Source organism: Cornus florida, unplaced genomic scaffold (assembly GCF_030987335.1).
Source record: "Cornus florida cultivar Cherokee Brave unplaced genomic scaffold, ASM3098733v1 CherokeeBrave_3.0.0_Hap2_Chr07, whole genome shotgun sequence".
Classification (NCBI taxonomy): domain Eukaryota; kingdom Viridiplantae; phylum Streptophyta; class Magnoliopsida; order Cornales; family Cornaceae; genus Cornus; species Cornus florida.
The window spans coordinates 12,670,146-12,692,072 of NW_026775577.1; the positions used below are offsets into that span (position 1 = coordinate 12,670,146).

General features: G+C 33.9%; 1 protein-coding gene across 17 annotated transcripts in view; it reads left to right on the forward strand.

The window, feature by feature from the left end:
* The window catches only part of LOC132266403 (pentatricopeptide repeat-containing protein At1g08070, chloroplastic-like), a 37,332-nt gene extending 18,791 nt beyond the window's left edge, over positions 1-18,541 (forward strand). For 7 of the 17 annotated variants that reach the window (XM_059767267.1, XM_059767262.1, XM_059767258.1 and 4 more), the window contains 3 exons: positions 10,311-10,359; positions 15,922-15,993; positions 17,931-18,541. In XM_059767267.1, the coding sequence (XP_059623250.1) occupies positions 10,311-10,359; positions 15,922-15,993; positions 17,931-18,420 (611 nt within the window). In that variant the 3' untranslated portion in view covers positions 18,421-18,541. Of the gene's footprint in view, positions 1-10,310; positions 10,413-15,921; positions 15,994-17,930 lie in introns of those variants that run through there. The other 10 variants (XR_009468608.1, XR_009468610.1, XR_009468607.1 and 7 more) reach the window with 7 other exon arrangements.
* Positions 18,542-21,927: the final 3,386 nt, after the last annotated feature.

Genomic DNA, 21,927 nt, shown 5'->3' on the forward strand with positions numbered 1-21,927 from the left:
TTTTTTTTATTTTTTATTTTTTTCTTAGTTGGTACTCACACACACATGCCTCCACTGAGGCTTGAACCCCTGACTTCCCTTTGGAAAGTAAGAGCCTTATATTGTTTTTGAAGTGTTCATCTGTTGTTACCCATGGTTACTTGAAAATCATATCCTTATCATCAGTATCCTTGCCTTTATTCTGCACAAATGAGGTCAGCCACCTAAATTCTCTTAAAAACCATACAACGGACAAAATTCAGACCAATTTTGTAGCAATTTTTTATTAATTTTAATCTTGTTAGACATGTAATGACAATGCTGTTGCATGCCACTCAAGTGACTCTTGTATAAAAGTTGTTCAAATATAAATTTCAATCCTTCTCATCATGTCTGACATGCTAGTGCATATGATGCCGTTGCATGTCCTTCATGTGGCACATGTCATACAAAAATTGATTTAAATTTAAAATTTTAACGGTCCTTGTAATATCTCTTTATGACACCCAAAAATCATAAATGACAAATACATGCTAATTTTATATTTTTCGGAAATACATGCTAATTTTCTTAGTTATTATAGTCTTAAAGGGGAAGTGTTTAATATTCATAGGACTGATGAACTGATTCAAAACAATGTATTTATTGTTTTCAAAGTGTTATGTTGCATGTGGCACGTCATACAAAAATTTATTTAAATTTAGAACTTTAACCGATTTCATAATCTCTCTTTGTATAACATCCAAAAATCATAAATGAGATATAAATGCTAATTTTATCTATTTCATAATTATTATTTGTATCTTAGAGGGGAAGTGTTCAATATATATATATATATATATATATATATATATATTTATGGGGGAATAAAACCTAGGATCAAATAGGGTGGGGGGCACTTTAGGCTTGGCACTTTTACCACTCGGGCAACACCGCCACACCTAATGCCAACATATATTATATTGTTCACTTATCTAACAGAACTGATTTAAAACAATGTATTAATTGTTTTTAAAGTATTTGGGTTAATTACACTCACACCCCCTCAGGTTAGGTCGAATATTACCTAGATGAACATTTTGGTTTTAACTTTCACTCATATTTGGAAGAGTGTTTTTGTATGTCACTAACACCCCTAAATGTCAGTTTTCAGTGGTGCCAGAGTAGTTTTACGTGTAAAATGACGATACTACCCCTTTTGACTAGTTGAAGACTTACAAAATGATATTTTAATTTTTGCATGACAAAAATACCCCCCAAATGATCCAAAACTGATCTGTACAACACCTCCATCACCCCCACCATCACTGCTGCCCCCACCCAACACCTCCATCACCGCCACCCATCACCCAACACCTCCACCGCCCCCACCCAACTCCTCCATCACTACCACCCTGTGAGTAGACAAGTATTGTCCTCGATGAAAAATTTATATAAATATATCATTAGGGGCGGAGTCAGGATTGCAAAGTAGACTGGGTTAAGAGGAAGAGTAGTATTGCATATGGACCGAGTTAAGAGGAAGAGTAGTATTGCATATGAACCGGTCTTAGCGGTCTATGAACAGTAGGACTAAATTTTTTTCTTTGGATCTGGGCTGTTAGCCCTTCAGTAGCTCCGCCCCTGTATATCATCTTTCTTTAATATTATTTTTTCCCTAATGCAGCACAAGCCTTGTGGTCTAAAGGTATCAATGTTGTTCTCAACTCTGATTTGGTCCTCAGGTAAGCCTATTTCCTTTACCGAGTAGTTCTCTCTATGTTTAAGGAACACACGGTAAGGTTAGATCTGAGTCAGTTTACTTGTACTGAAGTCCTACCATGGACACCCCACTCCTCAAACCAAACCACAAAAAAAGGGGGAAGGGGGAAGAGTATGTTTGATATTACATGTTCAAAATAACTCGCGAATCATTTAACTCAGCAGGAAGATTATTAAGATTGGGGGGGTAGCCCAGTGAGATGTATGTAGTCTTATCTTCGCATGAGAAGACGCTGTTCCAAAATTTGGAAAAAAAAAAACCATAAGAGGAGGTCATACATAGAAACACACAAGCAGAGTTCTAATATTAGTTTATATTGAGCTGCATGAAGCTGATACTTCAATCTCCAAAGAGAATGAGTGAGAGGTAGGTAGACTCAAGCCTTCAGGTAATAGAGACCTCCGAGGTGCTCCTTTTCTCTAGCGTTTTCTCTTCCTTGTTGTCATTAATTGTCTGCTGGTGGACTTTGATCAACAAGAAATGGAGGTTCAGAGTTATTTTCTTTTCTTGAAAATGCTTCAACCTGCAAATTTTGATTTCAATTTCAAACAAAGTAAACAGATGTTTGAACAAAGGAAACAAATATAGTGAACTACTCATGTCACACCTTACTTTGCATGCAATTGAACAGTAGCGGTTGGCAGTTGGGTCCAACAATTTCCTGTGGCATACTTCTCAGGCTGCATTCAAATTAGTGGCATATTCTCAATGTTCACTTTCTTGGTGTTGTCCCATTGAGCCAATCTTGGCCCACCATATCCAATGGAACTGAGTGTTGCAAAGATCTTTCCCATGCCCAAATTTGAACAAATTGCAATGTGGCTCATACTGCAAGTGCTAAAAGCAAATTCTTTCACATCTGCTAGTTTCCAATTATGTAACGATAATGTTTCAACCTAAGGCACATAGAGCAGGAGCGGGAGTGCAAAAGCAGCAAAATCTAAGTCACACATAGTGGGTGTAGTAGAAGCAGCGAGGTGAGATAGTAAGAGTGGCATCTATTTAGAAGAATTGTGTGACTTAGGTCTCAACAACTCGGAAGATGCTAACATCCACAAGACAACAGCAGTGTTGGTGTGTCGTTTGTCCCACGGGCAAGCTCAAATAGATACCGGTATGTCGTTCATCCCATGGGCAAGCTCAAATAGATACACATCAAATTCTTCTAAGCTGTTCTCTTTAGTATAGGTCTTCTACTGGATATAAGTTGCAAATCCATTCTGATCATCTGAGTCATTATTTAATCAAACAAACATAACTATATAGAATTTACAAAATTTTGGTGGTTCTAAAATGCACCAAACAAAAGTAAAAGAAAATAAAAAATAAAAATAATTGACCTCTTTATGTAAATCAAATATGCAAATAATATTAATGACTAGATTTTAAGAAGAGGAAGAAGCACGGAAAAAAAAAAAATGTTTCTTGCACTATAGTATAATTTCTTTAAGTAAAGCATTCTTTGGAGTCAGTCAGTTTTGTGTTTTTTTTTTTTTTTTTTTTTAGGAGGGTCACCATAATTAACTTAGTTTTTTTTTTTTTTTTTTTTTTTTTTTCTTGAGGAGGCTTGAACCCTGACCTCCCTTTGAGAAGTAGGGGCCTGGTGCAGTTAGGCCACTAGCCTGTTGGTTAATTAATTAGAAGGTTCCCTGTTTCTCAAGTTTTGCTTGGGACGAAGAGATTTAATACAATTACCACCCTTCTTAGTCCAACTCCTCCTTCCATTACCTTGAGAGTGCCATCTAGACAATGGCTTTAAATTATCATCCATGCCTCCTACGTTTATTCTTTGATGAATTGTGTCCTACATTATGATCATTATCATGTGAAGAGTTAAGGGCAACTTCAACATAAGTGTTTGTTATGTTTCTCTCTTTCTGGCATTGCTCGTGAAGTTCCTTATGTCCTCATAGGGACGGAGCCAGGATTTAATTTAAGGGAGCACAATGTACTTGATAAAAAAAAATAAATAAAAAATTAAATCAATAATGGGCACGTTAGTTTGAGTATAAAATTTGTGTCTTTCTTTTTTCTTTTTTTCTTTCTAAGTCACAGCAAATTTGTTAAAATTATTCCTCCTCACCTGAAAATAAAGTTTGATGAAATATTATATATCTAGGATTGATCTTAGAAGACTATCTTTAAGCATATATGGTCAAAATAACCTATTAAAAAATTAAGATTTAATTGAAGAAAGGGATTTCAAATTTATTTAAAGAGATTTTTTTTTAAAAAAATGAAGAGGAAGAAGAATAGTAGGGGAAAATTACGGGGCACTATGTAATACTTTACAAATTAGATGCTTATATATATATATATATATATATATATATAATTAATGGACCAATCTCACAGTCTGGCCTGGGGGATTTTTAGAAGGAAAAAAAGAGAGACTAACTTAGTATATGAGACTCCCATCGCTAAGAAGTTTGGGGAGAACAGATATAGCATCCTTACCTTCTTCACATGCGGAGAGGTTGTTTCCTGTTGAGACTGTTTTTGATTTCGAACTTGTTACCTCTAATTCACAATGGAGCAACTTTATTGTTGCGTCAAGACCTCCGGTCATAGTATTTTCTTCATTAGTTGAAAAAAGAACCCCACTCCTGATGATAAATCACATAATCCTTTAAATTTTTTTCTTAAATTCAAGCAAGAAAAATATAAACTAACAATAAAGGGGTTGAAAATAGTAGGAACAAAGAAGAAGAAGATGGGGTAAACAAGTGAGGAAAGAAAAGAGAGAAGTGAAAGGAGGGAGAAGGCCAAATAGAGAGAAGGGAGAGGTGTGCGGGGGATAAGCAAAGAGATTGAAAGAGAAGCTGTGTATTTTAAGGAGTAAAGGGCAGAGTTTTGGCTGTTGGAGTTGGGACCATTTCTATACTGACCCTATATTATTCTTAATTACTTTTCCTTTGGAGGGAGAGATTTATAGTTGTACAATGCGGTTACATGTGGGCACATGTCTAGCAAAGACTAATTTTAAAATTAAAATTACGACGATTCTCATAATCTCTTTATTACGCCCGAAAATCATAAATGATATATACAATCTAACTTCATATTTTATTTGATTATTTTAGTGTTAAGAGGGGGCGTGTTCAATATGCCAGCGCATATTGCTTATGTGTCTTATCCAGTAATTAGAACAAATTTAAAATGGATAATACTTGGGTCTTCATCGGTGAGGATGTACACCGTCCTTGCCGCTGATGTGGACCAATAACAAATGGATACGTCTTCTTTCATTACCAAACCAAAGATGAGTATGTACCCCACCCACTCTAATTTGGTAATGAAAGAAGACGTATCCATTTGTTATTAGTTTACATCAGCAGTGAGGACCTAAATATTATATATCCATATAAAATTAGTGTATTTATTGTTCTTAAGGTACTCTTCTTAATGTTGCCAATGGTTTTTACTTCAAAAAATCATCATCATAATCATCATTGCCTTTATTTTGCACAAATGAGGTTGGCCACGTGGATTTTCTCCAAAACCATATACCGGACAAAATTCAAACTGATGTTGCAACATTTTTTATTAGTCTTCATTTTGTTGGACGCATATTTTACAATGCCATTTCATGTAATTCACATGGCACTTGTATAAAAGTTTTTTAAATTTACATTAAGTTCCTTCTCATCATTTTCCATTATTCTTAATTACTTTAGTATTATAGGAACATGTTTGGTATGCCAATGCATTTTATGCTTATTGTATAATGTCGTTGCATGTCCTTACGTGGCACATGTCATATAAAAACTAATTTAGAATTAAATTTTAATCTTTCTCGTAATCTCTTTCTTTATGACTTACAAAAATCATATATGAGAAATACATGCTAGCTATATATATATATATAATTACTTATCTATATATATATATATATATATATATATAATTACTTTAGCCTTAGAGGGGACGTGTTCAATATGCCAGTACATATTGTTTACGTATCTCATCCTATGATGAAATTGATTTAAAGGAGTATTTATTTTTTTTCAAATTAATATTTTTAATGTTGCCCATTAAAAATATTAATTTGAAAAACAATAAATACTCTCCTTTAAACAATAAATATTATTTCTACTTATCAAAAAAAAAAAAAATTTTAATGTTGCCCATCGTTTTTACTTTAAAAATAAAAATAAAAAAAATTTCTCGAACAAAAGTCGGACTTACTTTGTAGTATATTTTTTATTAGCCTTATTCTTATTGGACACATATTTGACTGTGCCATTTTTTGTCGAACATATTGTTGGTTGGGCTAAGGCTTTATTTTTGGACACACTGTATGACAATACCATTGCATGTCACTGTACTGGTGCTTATTGTATTAAAATTGTTTAAATTTAAATTTAGATTATTCATATAATCTTTTTTAATACCCTTATAATTTTCTATTAAAAATATAATCACTTTATATTATTATTAATTACACGACATGTTTGATGTCTCACCTGTCCCATGTTATTATGTCAAAGTTGATTTAAAATTTTAAAAATGTTTATCCCTTTCCAAAAAAAAAAAATTATTACTCTTATATTCTATCATTATATATGTGTATAATATATATTATTATATTTTAATAAATATGTGTATATATATTTTATTTTTTACTTTTTTTAACAACATCACAATACTTGATCATACGAATATACAATTGTATTAGAATACCATTTTCTGTCAAGGTCTCGTCTCCCACTCCTAGAAGAACAATTAGGGTTTCTCGATCACCGGTGCTTGAAATCTGTTCCATGAGACACGAATTGCTACTTCTTTCTCAAGTCTTCTTCGTTGGAATTGTGGTTGGTGCAAATTTCTCTCAAAATCATGTGATGTCGTCTTCAGACTCTCCTTCCATTTAACACCAGGTCTTTCTGGAAAGATTTTTGGCAATAAATGTTTCCCCAGAACACATTTTTCTTTGATTCTATTTATTGAAGGATTATTATGTCATTGCCAGAAAATATAATTGTTCCATCAAGTGATATAATTGTTGGGAATGCTTTTATTGGTAGAATTGACATTACATGCTAACAGTTTTATGATTTGCTCCAATTGGATTTTTCTCTATATCTGTGCTATTGAAACTTCTCTTGAGATTTTTGGGTGTAAAAATATTTCATCTTGTTATGCCGATTAATCAAAGTCTATTTCCTTTACTGGGTGGTTCAGGAATTTGCGATAAGGTTAGACCTGAGTCAGTCTGCTTGTACTGAAGTTCTACAATGTACAACTCCCTCCTGAAACTAAACCACAAAAAAAGATCTATAAGCTGGATATTACCTACACTTTGTAAATATTATAAAGATGGGCAATCCCAAATGTAATGTCAAAAAGAGAAAAAAAAACACACTGTAAGCAGAGTCATACATAGAAATACACACAAGCAGACTCATATTTTTGTTCCATTTTAGTTTATAATGATCTACACGAAGATGATGCTTCCATCTCCAGAAAGAATGAGTGAGAAGTAGTCACACTTAAGCCTTCAGGTAAGAGGAGACCTATGAGGCACTCCTTTCCTCTCGCGCTTTCTCTTCACTATTGTAGCCTGTCTGCCTTCTTCATCTGAAGGCGAACTTTGGACAGCAAGAAAGGGAGGTTCAGATTCATTTGCCTTCCTTGAAAAAACTTCAACCTGAAAATTTTGAATTCAATTTCAAACAATGTCAATAGATGTTTGAACAAAGGAAACAATGATAATGAACTAGTCATGTCTCGCCTTCTTACCTTGCATGCAATTGAGCAGTAGCGGTTGGCATTTGGGTCCAGTAATTTCCTGTTGCACACCACACATGCTGCATTCACATCTATTTGTGAACCGCTGTGTGGCAGAGGATTCAGAGATATGACCAACTGCTTGTTGCATTTGTAGGTCTGCAATAACAAAGAATAGCAGATGTAGTCATGAAGAAAAAGAGAACTGTTGTACTACACCAATAATCATTGTCTTGATAGTTCTTGTGTTTTGAGTCTCACAGAAATTCCATTACCAAGATTCGATCACAAGAATTTACACGGTTCAACGAAAGTTGCATTTAAATCTATGGGCAAATACAATCAACATGAAAATCCAAACTATGATGAAATTACATCAATATAGATTACTCTTGAAAACCCACATTACCCACTAGAATGGTAATACTAAAATTGCATCAAAATTGGATAAATATCCTACTACATGCTCTCTAAAAGAGACTACAAATTTGGACACACATGGGTTTTTACTGTTAAGTAGTTAATAAAGCACAAGAAACAACGGTTAACCACCACCTGATTCCTCCTTCTCAAATTATCCTGGGTTAAAATCCTTCCCAAAACAGAAGTCCAAGCAAAGAAGGCCACTTTGAGGGGGTATTTTGATGCTTGGTTTGTTTGGGATTCCCTGGGTTATTCCTTGTTCCACTAGAGGGTTGATTGAGGCTTGGAGAGGCTTCTCAGTGGGGGATCTCATTCAGGATGCCTGGAGGGCTACTCCTCTTTGTATTTGGTGGTGCATTTGGTTGGAGAGAAATCGGAGATATTTCGATGGAAAGGAGAAACCTGTCTCTATGCTTAAGTTCTCTATTATTTTCACTCTTTTTTGTTGGGTTTCAGGGAGAGATTATAGATCTTTTGAGGAGATTGTTTCTTTTTTGGCCTCATTGAAGGCTTGAGGCGTTTTTTGGCCTTTGTGTTTCTTTGGGATCCTCTACCCTTTTTGAGCCTCTTTTTTTTAATAAAATTTTTACTTATAAAAAAAAAAAAGAAAAAAAAGAAAAGAAAAAGTAGTTAGTAAAATTTCAAACAAGCACAAGGGGTACGACCTGGCGTATCTCTGCTAGCTTTTCAAGTCGAAGGTTGAGGATTTAACTAGGTCAAAATTAGTATATATGTTCATTATTGCAATACACAAAAAAATAAATAAATTATATGTACAAAATTTCTAGCAGATATACTATCCGACAAGTCAAAAATGTCTAATATATATTTTTTTTCATAACTTCCAATAGGAAATCTGAATAAAGGTGAACTTCTTTCAAGGATCAAAGACAGAATTGAGGTGGGATATGGAGTTGGAGCTTAAGGTTTGGTCCAAAATTGATCTAGGACGATTTAGTCAATTTGTGAGCGTGCCAGGGTCAAATTTGATGCCAACCAAATATTAACATCCTCTCACTAGAGCCTGCTGTGAGAGGATGTTAATATTTCATGGTTTATGATAAGTGTAGACATCAAGTCTTTGCTTAGGGTGTGTGGAAGATGAATACAAAATCTTTCATCTGTATGCCGATTAAGCAAGCCCGAGTGCCAAAATCCCATCTTAAGGGTGATGTTCTGTTTTGGGAGGACTGTTGTACTAGACAATGGTTGAGCACAAATTGCCAACAGATTAATGACACAAACTTTTAAAGTTCAATTTTCAACAAGAACTAAAAACAAAATAAAAAGAGCCATCGATGCTGATTTCGGGTCTTCTCAGAAGTCAGATGTGGAACGTGCTATTTAGATCTCTTTTGAACAATTTTGCAAATCTGTCAAAAAGTATTTGGAGTTTTTATGTTTATTGTAAATAATTTTTTAAGAAGTGATGTCTCAAACATATAAACATAAGATTGAAAATGTTAGATTGATGCAATAGTTAGAAACTTATAAATGTTGGCATCCACACATCCTAGTCCAAGGGATGTTCCATTTAACAGAAGTGCATGACAACTATTGCTTGTAATGTGAACAAAAGCAGATCTTATCAATTATAGGATATTTAAAAAATACTAAACAAGGTCAAAGTTACTTTAAAATTTTAATATATTACTTTTCAGTTAAAGAAGTACTACCTGAATTTTAGAACAATCAATATGTTTCTCCATGTCGCTAATGGGGACAACATCCTTGTAGACATGTCGATAAATTTTAAGTATCTTGTGTTGTCCATGAGTACCTGAAGAGATACAGTGTCGGCAGGCAGGTAACTCACAGGTGATGCAATACTTGTTTAACTCATTTTTGCTAACTTCATGAATCAAACAAGAGCTGAAGAAGGTCCGTTGCAGAAATGGCTGAAGCCAATCCGGCTTTTCCTTCTTATGTTGGACTGCACCTTCATCCTGCAAAATTAATCCTTTTCAGTGAATGAATACAATTGACTAAGATGATTAAACCACTACGGAGCATAAACCAAACTGGGAATATGTACAATATTGTCTAGTAAGTGCTGTTATTAATTATGCCCAGAAGGTAGTGCATAGTAAGCTGCGTTTCTGTTTTTCCATTTTCTTTATTGGAAGTGCAGTTTGACTGCCTTGGGAATAGAAAAACATATTGGTTTTTGTAGAAGTGTCAATATAATGTAAATGTTGAAAGTTAGTCTTACCTTGATGGCGGAGTATTATTATGCATGAAAATGAAATTTTTGGCCCCTCATTGGGCTGAATTTTGGTTCCAAAAGTTGTTTCTCTGTGTGTTTAAAGTTGGATTACAGTTACTTTTTCCTTGCATAATCCCTAAAGAAAATAAAATTATAGGATTTTTTTTTTTTTTTAAGATGCTCATAAGTTGCTTTATTCTTTCTTTGTAGTGGAAAAAAGTGTGGAAGCTAGAAGGTGGCATCAGATAAATGCAAGTAGGTATTGATAATTTCTTTTCAGTGGAAAACTAGTTACTACTTCTAAAATGAAAGGTATGTTGGATTCTTTTATTAAATCAATAATTAAAGATATGAAATATTATTGTTCCTATGATTCAAAAGGATTATATATTAATTTAGAGATTCTTGTATTATTGACCTATTTTGGTAGTTGCACTTATATTGTTGCCCTTTCCAAAACTTAGACCATTTGGTGTTGTTAGATATTGAAAATATCTAGAGTCAGTGAGATCTCCTGTTTACTGATCATACATTTGGTTTATATACTCTGGTTGGTCCAGAATTTGCCTTCATTTTCTGAACTTATGTAAATATTAAGTATCTTACAATAACTAAGGATCAGAATTTCAGTCCACCGCAAAGTTGATGAACCCTCTTCCATATCAACTTCATTATTCACCACTCTAAATCACAAAAAATCACTGTATTTATTTATATATTTTTACAATATTTGGAATCTAGGGTTGATAGATTATTCAAGTTAGTTAATGAATCAATTTGTTTAATAGTTCTGTCTAATAGCTCTTTATCTCTTAGAAAGAAAAAGGAAAAAGTATGCCGCTAGTTAGCATTACTGTTTGATTCCAATGATAAACAAACACATAAGTTAATGTAAATTAGTTCATTAATTAATTATATTACTGTTATCATCAGTGCAATTGGTTGCTTGATCAAATATGATTTTGTATATAAAAAAAATATAATAATTGCTTCTCTAAGTATATGTCAAAATATAACCGTACAATCTGATGGATATTATCTTTGGCCATGTTACTAATTTAGCCAAGTGTTTCTTTCTCATATCTTAGCACAAGAAGTGGACTGGATATGAGAAAAAAATTCTTGGTCTTAGAATAATAACTGGGCAATGATACGACCTGAAAGCTAAATCTGTGTTTTGGATGAGGTTTGTTTGCATCCTAGATGAAGTGATCTGTATTCTTCAACTAAATATACTGGTCCATTCGTTTTTTTGCAATTTTACTTATCCAAAAAAAATATATACTGGCCCATGGTCTAAAAAATTAGAATTTTAAAATTAATCTTGATATAGTTTCATAAAACATTCTTTTTAATCAAGTATTAAACCATCTGCAAACTAAACCCTAGAAAATCATGATGTTCGAATCATAATAATACTATGCCTAAAAGAATACAAATGTGAAGATGCAACTTTTGTAGATCTATTTACACATTCAAAAAGTAAGTCAAAGTGGTTCATTTTTCAATGACATCTAGGTTATATGCATTGCAATAGTAAAGGATATCAACATTTTAGTTTATCTTTTGGAAGATTTTTTTTTTAATCCTTCCTATTAGGATATTTAGGCTAAAGTATGACAACTAAACTGATCATTTCTAAAAGGAAAAAGAAATTAAGGAAAATACCTTTTCTGTATAATAAAGTTTTCATCTCTTTCAATCTAGTTTTTGTAACAGAATTAATACAATCTTAAACAATTAAAAGATATTTGGAAAATATCTTGGGAAGATTTCAAAAGGCAGATATGAAGTTAAGTTCACATACCTTACTCATCTCTTCCCGCAAGTTGTAGTGTAAGTTTTTTCCCTCTCTCTACGAGTCTTGAAACCTTGAACTTGAACTTGAACTTGGGAGTTAAGACACAAAGACCACTAGGACAAATCTAGAATATAAGTTCCCCCCTTCTCTCTGTCTTTATATATATATATATATATATGTATATTATTGTTCAAAAATGGAGGCTGCCAAATTTTTTTAAGTTATTTAAGTTAAATTTAGATTGGTGGACCATTAGGTTTTTGCATTTGCAAAATTTACGTCATGGTTGTATTAAAATTTTACTTATTATTATGCTATCACATCATCATAGTGTAAATGTTGTAAATACTTTTGAAAGTATATATGACTATTATGGTTAATATAATCATAATAATAATTACAAATCTAAAATGAATATAATAATAAATATAAGATTTATAGTATGAATGTCTAAAAATTATTTTCTTCCTCCTTTGTTTGGTAGGTTAAAAAAAAAAATTCAAAAGTAATAAATGTTAATTGATTAGGGGATGCTCAACCTTAGGACAGTTACGGTGGCTGCCTAAAGCCCCCAATGGGAGAAGAGGCTCCATAAAAGTGGTCTCATTTTATTACTTTTGTATTTCTTAATGTATTAATTATGTTTGGATTTTCTTACATATCATCAATACTTGTTTATGTGATGTTGTGGCCCGAATTTGGTGCCGGCTCGCAACTCGTTGGATGAGATTTGTGAGGTTCCAAGCCCACCAAAGCTCTGGGGGTTCACGGGCTTGGTGCCGAGGAAAATTTTTGACCCAGTTTTTGCTCATGGGTTGTGGACCCTAACTAGTCTTTTGTAGCCCCATATATAAGGGCGCTTAGGGTTTGGAGTGGGGTAAGAGAGAGACTCTGAAATTCATAGAGAAATGTAATATTAAAAAGGGACTATTAACCTGGAATAGAGGGAGTATTAATTACTCCCTCCATTCCATAATAAATATCACCCTTTGGGATTCTAATTCGTTAAGGGAACGTGCATTTAGTGCATTGTTCCCTTTAGAAATTACAAAACTAATCGAATAAAATTCATACATTTACTTTATTGATTTGAAAAGATTTTCAAAACTGATGGATAATTTAGGGAACTTGAAATTTGAAACATCTTAGGAATGAAAGTGGACATTTATTTTGGGACATCCCAAAAAGGAACATCCACTTTCCTTTTAGAAATGCATTTAGTGCATTGTCTTAAATTTGCAACTACATTATCACAGTTTGAATGTTCCTTTTTTGGTTGTTTCAAAAAACTTGCCCCATTTGAAAAGTCAAAGTGAGGTAAATGCATCTTACATAAACACCCTTTTATGTTTTTAAAAAAATCTAAAACTTGATAATAGATACATTTAAACTTCAAAGGGAAACTTGGTAATTTCAAATGGGTTCAATGCATTAAATGCGTGTTTTTCGAGTAGGGACTATGAAACTAGGACGGGGATACTCCCTTCATCCCATAATAAATGTCACACTTTAGGATTCCAACTTTCTAAGAAAGCATGTATTCAATTCATTATCTTCTATAGAAACTACAAAACTAACCAAATAAAATTTAAACATTCACTTTATTGATTGGAAAAGACTTTCAAAACTTAAAAGGGTAATTTGGAAATGTTGAAATGTGAAACATCTCAGAAAGCAAAGTTAAACACTTATTTTGGGACATGCTAGAAAGGAAATTGTGACCTTTATGATGAGCAAAGGAATTACATATTTAAAACGATGATAATGAATATTACATTTATAGAATGAATATTTTAAAATTATTTTCTTACATTTTTGTTTGGGTGGTTACTGGTATAAATACTTTTGTTTGGTATGTTGATGGCTAATATTACCAAATGAAAGAGAGAAAATAATATTTTTTAATAGTTAAAAATTATTTCATCTCTCCTTTATTTGGTTGGTCTGATATGTATAAATACAATAAATGGAAACCAACCAAACAAAGGAGAATAAAATAAGGGAGGCGGTATTCGCACTCCATTTTTCTACACTTGCACTCCATTTTTCTACACTTGCACTCCATTCTCTATTACATGGACTCTTCAAAAGTAGTGCACTCCATTTTTCTACACTTGCACTCCATTCCCTGTTATATGGACTCTTCAAAAGTAATGAAGTACCCGTGTCGGGCACATATCCCTTAGACATGGGTATGGGATATGTGTCCAACACTTTTGATTGGACATGTACTTAAAAAGCACATCCAATCATTCAATTATATTATATTATTACTTTAAAATGAGTTAAATGCCTATATTGAACATTATATTACATAAAAACATTACTTTACTCTAAAAAATAAAATAAAATAATTAATAAAATGAATATTTAGCCGTGTCCGTGTGTCCTATTAGGAGATTTGACACGTCCGACGCATGGATACAACCTGTGTCCGACACCTGTACCCGAGTCCATGTAACATATACTCCATTTGTCCCTTTTTTTTTTTTTTTTTTTTTTTTTTCTTAAGAAAAATGACAAGAAGGATCATAAACTCATTAATGTATCATTACTCTAGAACATAAAATAAAATAATTAATAAAATGAATATTTAGCCGTGTCCGTGTGTCCTTCTATAAGGAGATTTGACATGTCCGACGCATGGATACATACCCGAGTCTGACACTTGTACCCGAGTTCATGTAACATAGACTCCATTTGTCTTTTTTGTCTTAAGAAAAATGACAAGAAGGACCATAAACTCATTAATGTATCATTATTTTAAAATACCACTACTACCCTTTCTTTTACCTTATTTACTTGCTTTAGTTTTTATTTATTTTTTTCCTGTCAAAAAACATAATTTATCTAACACAGATAACTTATTTTCTTGGATTTTTTTTTTAGTTAGTTTATGTTGGAAAATATATACTTCATGTGATATTTAAGATATAACACACATTAATAAATGCTAAGAAATAATTAAATTAAATATTCAACTCAATATATAATTAAACATGCAAAATAATGCAGTAAAATGAATAATAATAAATAAAGAACTTGGACAGAGGTTAGTATTGGATACTATGTTCTAGACAATTTTCGCCCCGCATGGTGCCGATGGACTCTATGGCGCTTGTCTCTCATGATACAATAGTCTACATCCACAGTTAGTAGCACCTCAAACTCGTGGATACTTCGAACGTCCTCTGTGCAATACTCTCTGACTCAAAAATGTTTCTCTCCTACATAAGAATGAATTGGGTTCGATCCGAACCATTTGGCTCAGACCAATTGCAATATAGCTCATTGCTATAGATGTTTGGTCTAATGGTTCGAACCATTTGACCATATGGCTTGAACCCACACCCACTTGGGTTGGGTTCATATGGAGAGGGAGAGAGAGAATGGAAAACTGAACTAATTGAAATGGCAGCCAAAGTGGGTATTTATAGGCATAGAAGTGTCTTTTCGGATTAGGTATGACTTCAATTGGGATGCAATGTTTCACACATTGTATCTGTTGATTTATAACCACTCCCAAACACATCCTTACTCAAATAGACACAACCCTTCTCATACAACCAGTATTTGCACCTGGTTCTTCCAACGCATCATTTATGTTATTATCATCTCCCAGACACGGCGACATGTTGTGTAGGTGTAACATATGTCGATGACATTCCCAGGTCTCGACACAATTACGTAAGAACTGGTCATTTTTCTCATGAAAGGATACGTTAAATAATCTGCATGCACCAGGATATCAATATCGTAACATTCACGTTGATGGCCTAACGTGATATACATAGACAACCAACGTTATATTCACGTTGCAGTTCTAATACGATTTACATGGACATCCAAGTTGCAGTCAAGTTTCATTCACACGGAACACTAGTTTTCAAAACTAGTTTCCTACAGTTTATTTACTAGAGATAACTTTTTTTGGCCTTTTTTTTTCTCTTTTTCTTTTTCTTTTTTTTAAAAGTGTTGTCAAAGAGAGAATTTATTCAACAGGTGTAACTTTTTTTTTAGGCCTTCTAATGCAGCACAACCCTTACAGTCCAGAGGCATCAGTCTTATTCCCAGCTTCGGTCTGCTACTCAGGCAAGTCTATATCCTTTCCTGGGTGGTTCTCTTTACGGTTCAGGAATTTGTGTTAATGTTAGACCTGAGTCAAGTCAATCTGCTTTTGCTGAAGTCCTTTATGCACAACACCCCCACCTGCCCCCTCCTCAAATTAAACGACAAAAAAGGGATATATATGGTTGATATTACCTACTTAAAATAACTGCGAAGCATTTTATCTCAACATGAGCATTATTAAGATAAATAAAGGATACACGAGGCTTTTGCCATTGTGGGGTCTAAAGAGGGTTAGATATATGCAGCCTTACCTTCATGTGCAAAGAGGCTATTGTAAATATTCTAAAGATACACGAGGCTTTTCCCATTGTGGGGTCTAAAGAGGGTCAGATATATGCAGCCTTACCTTCATGTGCAAAGAGGCTATTGTAAATATTCTAAGCCAGGCTATATGCAATGTCAATAACAGAAGAAACATGCTATATGCAGTCATACAAATAAACACACACATGAGGCACACTCAAGGCTTCAAGTAAGAGGGACCTATGAGGTAACCCTTTCCTCTCGCATGAAATTGTGTGATAATGTGTTTGGGGTTCAAGCGCAAGTTTGTATGATGTTTGTATTTTGGTGTTAGAGGCATGTAATCGATTCTTGTTAGGTGCAAGCAATTCCTTGGGGGGGGGGGGGGGGGGGGGGGGTGGTGTTGTGTGAGTACCAACTAGGAAAAAAAAAAAAAATGTGGTCTTTTGACTGATATGAGGCAGGTTTTGATGAAATGAGGTAGCGAAGTAGTGTTATATGGATTGTGCTTTTGGAGGGTGTGATGAAGGGGAGGGATTGGAAAGTGGAAGATGGTTGTTTGAGAAAATGCCAGACGGAAATGAGCTTGCTTGGCCTATGATGATTGTGGGTTGTGTTCGGAGTGGCTATACTATGGAAGCTTTTTCGCTTCTTGGGGAAATGGTATTGGGCTTGGGTTAGGGATAAATCACATTACGCTTTGTTTTATTGGCTTGCATGCAGTCAGGGGATTTGGTGATGGGCAGGTGGGTCCATGTCTATGCTTTGAAGATGATGGTGAATGAGATGGATATCACGGTGGGTACAACATTGCTTGACATGTATGCAAAATATGGTAGGATAAATGCTGCGTTTCAAGTTTTTAAAGCAATGACTAGAAGGAATGTTGTGCAATGGAATGCTATGCTATGTGGTCTAGCAATGAACGGATGAGGTAGTGTTGTGATGGCGTTTTTTCATCAGCTGTCAGTTTGTTCTGGGCTTATAGCACAAAAGCTGGTGTGCCTCTATACATTTTTCAAGTATAGAATAATTTGCCAAGATTGACATTGTGCTATGGAGATTGTGATGGTCTGTACATGTTGGAGTCAAGTTAATTCCTTATAATTAGGGAATGATTCTTGAAAAAGATGAATTGGTCCAGCATACTTGAGTGTATCGACTCTTAAGAGTTTTTATACCAATACCAAATTTCAAATTAATAAATTTGTTGATTTCTTTAAAAAACACAACAGTTCTTTGTTATGTTGCAAAAAACTATACTTATTTTGCTGATTGGAGACAGCAATGATACGAGTCAATCAATGAAAAAATAAAATCTAAATAAGATTGCAGAGCTATATCGATTGCAAAATAGCAAGGATTGTTTTAGTAAAGTAACATCATCACAAGTTGAGAGTGATAATTTGAGATGAAACTTTGTTACACATAAGTAGGATTGATGGCCAGTAATGCAACTCCTGATTCCACCAAGACTGCCATTCTAAAAAATCACATGCCTCATGTTTGCACAAAACATGCTTATTGTCTAAGGATCCTTTTCGCACAAAACAGGAGCTCTCTGAGGATCCTTTTCGCACAAAACATGCTTTATTGTCTAAAATGTTACTACCTGAAAGGAAAATTAACTGATTTTTTCTCCTCTTCAAATGCAGAGGAATCAATCTTATTCTCAGCTTCGGTCTGCTCCTCAGGCAAGTCTATATCCTTTACAGGGCGGTTCTCTTTAGGTTGAGATTGGCTGGCTATGTCCCAAATAACACCTCACAAGTTTTATCTGGTTGTGATAGTGTTGGGGATAATGCACATGATCGGGAGGAGAAGCAGGCATTGTTCTCTCGCAGTGAGAAGCTGGCAGTTTGTTTTGGGCGTATAAGCACAAAAGCTGGTGTGCCAGTATACATTTTCAAGAATATAAGAATTTGCCAAGGTTATCATTGTGCTACGAAGGTCGTGCCTACCATATATATGACAGGGAAATTGTTATCAGAAATCGCAATAATTTTTGTAGTTTCAGGCAAGGTTTATGTTCTTCTTGTGATTATTGGTGATCGGAACTGCACTATGCTGACAAATGCAGAGAGAAATAATTTATGTAATTTGTCATTCGTTTATATTATTACATATCTACGTATTCTCAGTTAAGCCACCGATGAAAGAAAGCTTGAAGGCATAATTAAATAATGGCGAAAGTGAGCTTCGTTCCGATGGTCTGTACATGTTGAATTCTTGCATGACATTTGAAATGGTGAAATTATATTTTTCATTTCATTCAAGTGTTCTTACTCATTTGCTAGTGGTAGAATTTCTGTATAGAGGCACACCAGCTTTGTGGTGTTCATATTTGGTCATGATTCTAAAATGTTAAAGAATATCATTATTCATATTGAACTTCTAATAGAGTGTAATATTTGGTGGGTTCAAAACCACATCAGGAATCTCAATTTCCTCCTTTGATAAGCAAGCATTGTACTTTGTCTCATCTAATAAAATAATAATAATAATATAAAGAAGAAGAAGAAGAAGAAGAAGAAGAAAACTATATATTCATTCATTGCATGTTTATTTTTCATTATTACACTTTTTTTTTTCCTGCATTACACAATAGGATATGGAGTCAAGTCAATTTCGTATAATTAGGGAATGATTCTTGAAAAAGCTGAATTGATCGGGCATACTTGGGGAGTTTCCTATACAAGGTAGAGATATGATTCCATGAATCTCCTGATCACATCAATGACAGAAGCAGCAGAGGAGACCGTCATGGATGACAGAGAACTGAGAAGAGCTCATGATTTCACCCAGAGGAGGTAGACCCAACTCTCAGAATTGCCCATTTTCTCAAACCCTATGTCACCTCGGACCAGTCTTTGATCTCCCTTCACCTTCTATCTCCTCTGCACCCACCAATTCTGACACTGAAAGTGTCCTTTAATGCAGAAAATATGCTCGAATAGCCGCAAGCATTCTTCATACAAATCCCTGTGGAAAAATGCCATCATGAATTCAACCTACACAATCAGAAAAATTGACAACTTGGTCTTTGGGTTTGCAGAGAGATGGTGTTCTGAGACCAACACATTTGTGTTGGGCAGAAACAACCATCACTCTGAGAGTTGGGTCTCCCATCATTGAGAAATTTCGGGAGGGTCAATGTATATAGTCTTACCTTAATTGCGGAGAGGCTGTTTCCCGTTTCGTACTCGTGACCTTCAAGTCACAATGCAACAAACTTATCATTGCGCCAAAATTTCCACTCAATATTTTCTTCCTCGGTTGGAAAAGGAAGAAATATGTAAACTAAGAGTAGAGGAGTTGAATAGGAAGAAAGGAAAGGAGATGGGGAAGCAAGCGAGGAAAGAAAAGAGTGGAGAGAAAGGAGGGAAATGTCCAAATAGAGAGCCGGAAGAGGTGTGCGGAGGATAAAAGCTAGGTATGTTAAAGGAGCATGGTTTTGGCTGTTGGAGGTTGGACCCTTTCCATACTACTCTATAGTTTTCTTAATTACTTCAGTCTTGGGGGGGAGATGATTGACATTTCTGTGGATTTTATAGATGTACAATGCCGTTGCATGTCACCCACGTGGCATGTCATACAAAAACTTATTTAAAATTAAAATAAGAACGATTCTCATAATCTATCTTTATAACACTTGTGAATCATAAATGAGAAAGACAACGCACATACCTTATAAAATAGAGTATTTATTGGTTTCTAAGTATTTCTCATAATGCCGCCCATGGTTTTTACTTTGAAACCATGTACTGACAAAGTCCAGACTAATATTGTAGTATTTTTAATTAGTCTTTATCTTTTTGAATGCATATTTGACAATGCCATTACATGTCATTCACGTGGCGCTTATTGTATAAAAGTTGTTTAAATTTAAATCTTGATCCATTGTACAATGTCATTGCAACTCGCCATTGCATGTCATTCACGTGGCGCTTATTGTTTAAAAGTTGTTTACGTTTAAATTTTGATCCATTGTATAATGTTGTTGCAAGTCGCTCACGTGTCACATACCATATACAAACTATTTTAAATTATATATATATATATATAACTCTTCTTGGAAGCTCTGTCTGAAAATCATAAATGAGGAATATAAACTTTATATTTTTATTGATTAATTTAAGTTTTAGGGGGGACATATTCAATATGCCAGCACATATTGCTCACGGGTTCCCTTTATATTGCTTAAGTCTCTTATTGACAATGACAGAACCGATTTAAAATAGAGTATTTATTATTTTTAAAGTATTCCTTTTAATGTTGTCCATGGTTTTTTTTTCAAAACCATATACCGAACTAGAATTCAGGTTTTTTTTAGCATTTTTTTATTAGTCTTAATCTCATTGGACACGTATATGACAATGCCATTGTATGTCACTCGTGTCATACAACGTGGCACGAGTCATACAAAAACTATTTTAAAATTAAAATTTTAACCGTTGTCATTATATATCTCTTTATGACACCCAAAGATTATAAATGAGAAAAATGCATGCTAACTTTATATTGTTCTTGAGTAATTTAGTCTAGGAGAGGATATTTTCAATATGCCAGAGCATATTGGTCAAGTGTCTCATTTTGTGACAAAAAAAAATTGGTTTAAAATAGAGAAAGGGTAAATTTGATATTAAAGAGGGTTTTGAGGTCATAGGATCCGCACATGTCACTTTTTATGTAAGAAGCCCTTCTATGCACACTTTATATACTACGGGGGATGGATTTGAACATGAAAGGTGTTATTTGCAACATTTTGAAACTACAAGAAGGTTTTATGCACTTCACCCCTTCAAAACCATATACCCAACAAATCCACACTAACTTTATGGCATTTTTTATTAGTTTTAATATTGTTGAACAAGTATTTGATAATGCCATTGTGAGAACCATAAATGGGAAATCTAAGCTAATTTTATATGTTTTTTTCAATTATTTTAGTCGTAGTGGGGTGTGTTCAATACGCCAACACATATTGCTCACGTATCTCATCTTGCCATGAAATCAATTTAAAACAAACTATATGTTGTTTCAAAATATTGCTCTTAACGTTGCCCTTGGTTTCTACCTTGAAACTATATACTAGACAAAATCTAGACTTAACTTAGTAGTATTTTTTATTTGCCTTAATCTTGTAGGACACACATATTTGACAATGCCATTCCATGTCACTTACGTTGCGCTTGTTGTATAAAAGTTAATTAAATTTAAATTTCGAGCAATTGTACATTGTCGCTGCACGTCGTCTCTCACATGTCACATATCATACAAAAACTTATTTAAATTAAAATGATAACCCTTGTCATACTCTCTCTTTGTACTCTTTGTACGTAATGCATGTGAACCGTAAACGAGGAGCACACGCTAACATTATATTTTTCTTGTCTATCTTAGTCTTATAGGGGATGTGTTCAATATGCCAACACATATTGCTCACGCATCTCATCTTTTGCCAACACATAGAGTATTTATTATATTAAAAGTATTTCTCTTAATATCGATCATGGTTTTCACTTTGAAACCATGTACTAGACAAAATTCAAACTAACTTTGTAGCCTTTTTTATTAGTCTTAATCTTCTAGAACACATATTGCATGCCATAATCATAAATGTCAAAACATATTTCTCTTAATATCGCTCAT